This window comes from Buceros rhinoceros, unplaced genomic scaffold, assembly GCF_000710305.1.
Source record: "Buceros rhinoceros silvestris isolate BGI_N320 unplaced genomic scaffold, ASM71030v1 scaffold2496, whole genome shotgun sequence".
NCBI classification, from domain to species: Eukaryota; Metazoa; Chordata; class Aves; order Bucerotiformes; family Bucerotidae; genus Buceros; species Buceros rhinoceros.
Genome location: NW_010416722.1, coordinates 27355 through 30792, shown reverse-complemented (window position 1 = coordinate 30792; position 3438 = coordinate 27355). Strand labels below are relative to the sequence as shown.

Genomic DNA, 3438 nt, shown 5'->3' with positions numbered 1-3438 from the left:
TTGTCCAGTGAGCAGTCTTCAACTACATCAGGTTGCTCAGAGCCCCATCCAACCTGACTTTGAATGTTTCCAGGGATGGGACATTTACCACCTCTCTGAGCAACCTGTACCAGAGTTTCGCCACCCTCATTGTAAAAAATTTCTTCCTTATATCTAGTCTAAATCTCCCCTCCTTTAGTTTAAAACCATCACCCCTTGTCCTGTCACAACAGGCCTTGCTAAAAAGACATTCTTTCTTACAGGCTCCCCTGAAGTACCAAAAGGCTGCAGTAGGGTGTCCCTGGAGCCTTCTCTTCTCCAGGCTGAACAACACCAACTGGCTCAGCCTGTCCTCATAGCAGAGGTGCTCCATCCCTCTGATCATTTTTGTGGCCCTCCTCTGGACCCTCTCTAACAGGTCCATGTCTTCCTCATGCTGAGGATTCCAGAGCTGGACCCAGTACTCCAGGCAAGGTCTCCAGAGCAGAGTAGAGTGGTAGGATCACCTCCTGTGACCTGCTGGCCATGCTTCTTTTGGTGCAGCCCAGGATACGGTTGGCTTTCTGTGCTGCGAGCACACATTGTCAGATCATGTCCAGCTTTTCACCCACCAGTACCCCTAAGTCCTTCTCCTCAGGGCAGCTCTCAATCACATCATCCCCCAGCCTGTATTGATACTGGGCATTGCCCTGACCCTTGTGCAGGATCTTGCACTTGGCCTTGTTGACCCTCATGAGGTTCACATGGGCCCACCTCTCCAGCTTGTCCAAGTCCCTCTGGCTTGTCAACTGCACCTCTGTTTGGTGTCTTCTGCAAACTTTTTGAGGGTGCACTCAATCCCACTGCCTATGTCACTGATGAAGATATTAAACAGCACTGGTCCCAGTTCAGACCCCTGAGGAACACTGCTTGTCACCCATCTCCATCCGGACATCAAATCATTGACCACTACTCTCTGGATGTGACCACCCAAATAAAAATTTATCCACCAGACAGTCCATCAATCAAATCCATATCTCTCCATTTTAGAGAGAATGATGTTATGGAGGACCATGTTGAAGGCTTTACAGAAGTCCATATAGATGACATCATAACCCTCCCCCTGTCCACTGATACAGTCACTTCATCATAGAAGGCCACTAGGTTGATCAGGCAGGACTTGCCCTTGGGGAAGCTGTGCTGACTCCCTCAAATCACCTTCCTGTCCTCCATGTGCCTTAGTATAGCTTCTAGGAAGACCTGCTCCATGATCTTCCCAGGCACAGGGGTGAGGCTCTTCAGCCACAGTCAGCCCACACCAGGGCCCAGCTGCAACAGGCCATTTGGATGTGGTGTCCAAGCTTTGGGTAATTCAAGAGAGTTTAATAGTGTGTATATGGACTCAGAGCCAGGAAAGAGTCTGGTGCTTTTTGTTTTACTAGGACAAAGATGTAGCTGACTGATGTCCAGAACTGGGCTAGGAAGCAGCTGAGAGTCCCCCAAAATGAGACAAATGCACAGAAAGAAGCATGAACAGATATTGAACTGGAGCAATTGCCTGCTTGAGAAGGTGGCTCTGCCCCCCACGCATCTTTTGAAGAGGTTTGTAGTGTGAAGATGTGCACAGACTCCAAAGCACTGGCAGTAAGAAACTAAGGTGCCTCGAAGAATCACATCAGAAAGGTAAAGGAAGAAAGTAATGGAACATTGTAAGAGCTGGTTTCTAGACAGACCTGGAAAGTATGTGAAACCAGAGATCTGGCTTTGGTAACAGTCTAAACCAATGCTAAATTAGTTTTGCTCATACTGTATTATTTTTACAGCATTGTAAGTACTTAACGAAATTAGTCTTGAAAGAATCTACCACTTTCCTTTAAAGTGATCCAATGGGTCTTCTCTTCCATAGTTCTTATTCTGAAGCCTATTTTGATTCAAAAAATATCTTGAACAAGTTACATGCTGACAACTAACACTGGTCTTTTTCCAAATAAATTCCTTACCCTACAAATAGTTCTTCGCTTCTATACTCCTTTGATTCATGATTTTATTGCTATCAAATGCTTGGCAAAACAAGTCTGCTGTCACAGAGTAATCAGAAGCTTTATTTCAGTTCTGGTTTATGTTACCATTGATTTTAAACTACAGTGATACTAATTTACTGAGCTTCTACCCTCCTTTGGTTTGGGTGGTGGTTTTTTTTTTTTCCCCTCTTTACTCTTTCCATAGGTCTTGTGGAAGGTATCAAGGCATTCATTTCTTAAAAGTCTTCAATACGGTCTCTACATAATGTTCATCTGGTGGCGGTTTCCTTGGGCTGCCAGGCTGCAGGAACTTCTTAATTGTTGGCATATTGCTCATTCTTATTTTAAAAGCCTAGAAAATAAAAACACAGTAGAGAAATTCCAGCTACTCCAGTAGCAAACGGTGCTTCCCTCTGCTGCTAGAAGAGATCCTAACACTCATTCACATCTGCCATCTACACAGTCTTCCACAGAAAGACACAGCTGCTGCAAAAAGCCTCTTCTTACCACTGAAGGCAGTAGATAGTACCTAAATCTCTGCTGCCTGAAAGAAACTGAAGGCAAAAATTCAAAATATGGGACCACCAGGGGATAGTTTTTAAGGTACAACTACACTAGAACAGCTCATGACCTAGGTGAAATGGCTGGAGACATCCTTGACTCAACTCGCTTGTCCCGTAGAGGATTCTCATACTGTGTTGTAGCCCAGGGTAGCCAAGATACCATAAGGCTGGCAAATATAACACCACCCTTCAGGGACATCTATTTCTTTCTGGAGCAGTGGCTGGAGCTCAGGACTAGGATTAGGGAAGAGTTGGGCATCTCAGGACAGCAAGAGATTCCTGTGCTAAAGCAGCTGAGTCAAGGATCCTGAGGCAGCACATTGTACAGACAGAGAAGACTCACTGATGCACATTGCAAGCAGCTGGAGACCCCACAGTTAGCTGAGTGATCTTAGATACACAAGAACCTCTGCTAACAATGGGGCTAAGGGAGAGGAGCTTCAAAGAGCAAAAGCCAGATCTTGCTCACATAGTATGAACATAATTTCTTCTTTCTTACTGGCACTGGAAGGATATGGGGGGAAATACAAGGAGGAAGAAAAAATGGGAAGTAACAACCAATTTTAGAAACTGTTTCCATTGAAAAAGTTTCTACCCATTCAAGGTACAGCTTCAACACAGAACTGTGCCTGCGCCTACTGGCTAAGATGTCTTGCTAGAAGGTGGGAGTTAAAGGCAAGAACTACCTGAGGCTGCAAAACTGTATATGGGATAAAATCTGACTTGTTACTGCCCACTTTATGGCTGAAGCACCTCATTCTGTTACACTAAATTTAGGATTAAACTACTGAAGTTGAACTTTAAGACTTTCAAAAAAATTTAAAAAACCCTTTTCCTCATCCATTCCAAGCAGAAAACCTAACTGTGGTAGTCTGATGCTGACCGTTTCTTTTTTC

The 3438-nt window shown here is 44.6% G+C and overlaps 1 protein-coding gene across 1 annotated transcript in view; it reads right to left on the bottom strand.

Moving 5' to 3' along the window:
• Nucleotides 1–2208: 2208 nt before the first annotated feature.
• Nucleotides 2209–3438, bottom strand: part of LOC104494986 (glutathione S-transferase-like) — a 7820-nt gene continuing 6590 nt past the window's right edge. The window contains exon 6 of the mRNA XM_010137895.1: nucleotides 2209–2331. Within this exon, the coding sequence (XP_010136197.1) occupies nucleotides 2209–2331 (123 nt within the window). The remainder of the gene's footprint in view (nucleotides 2332–3438) is intronic.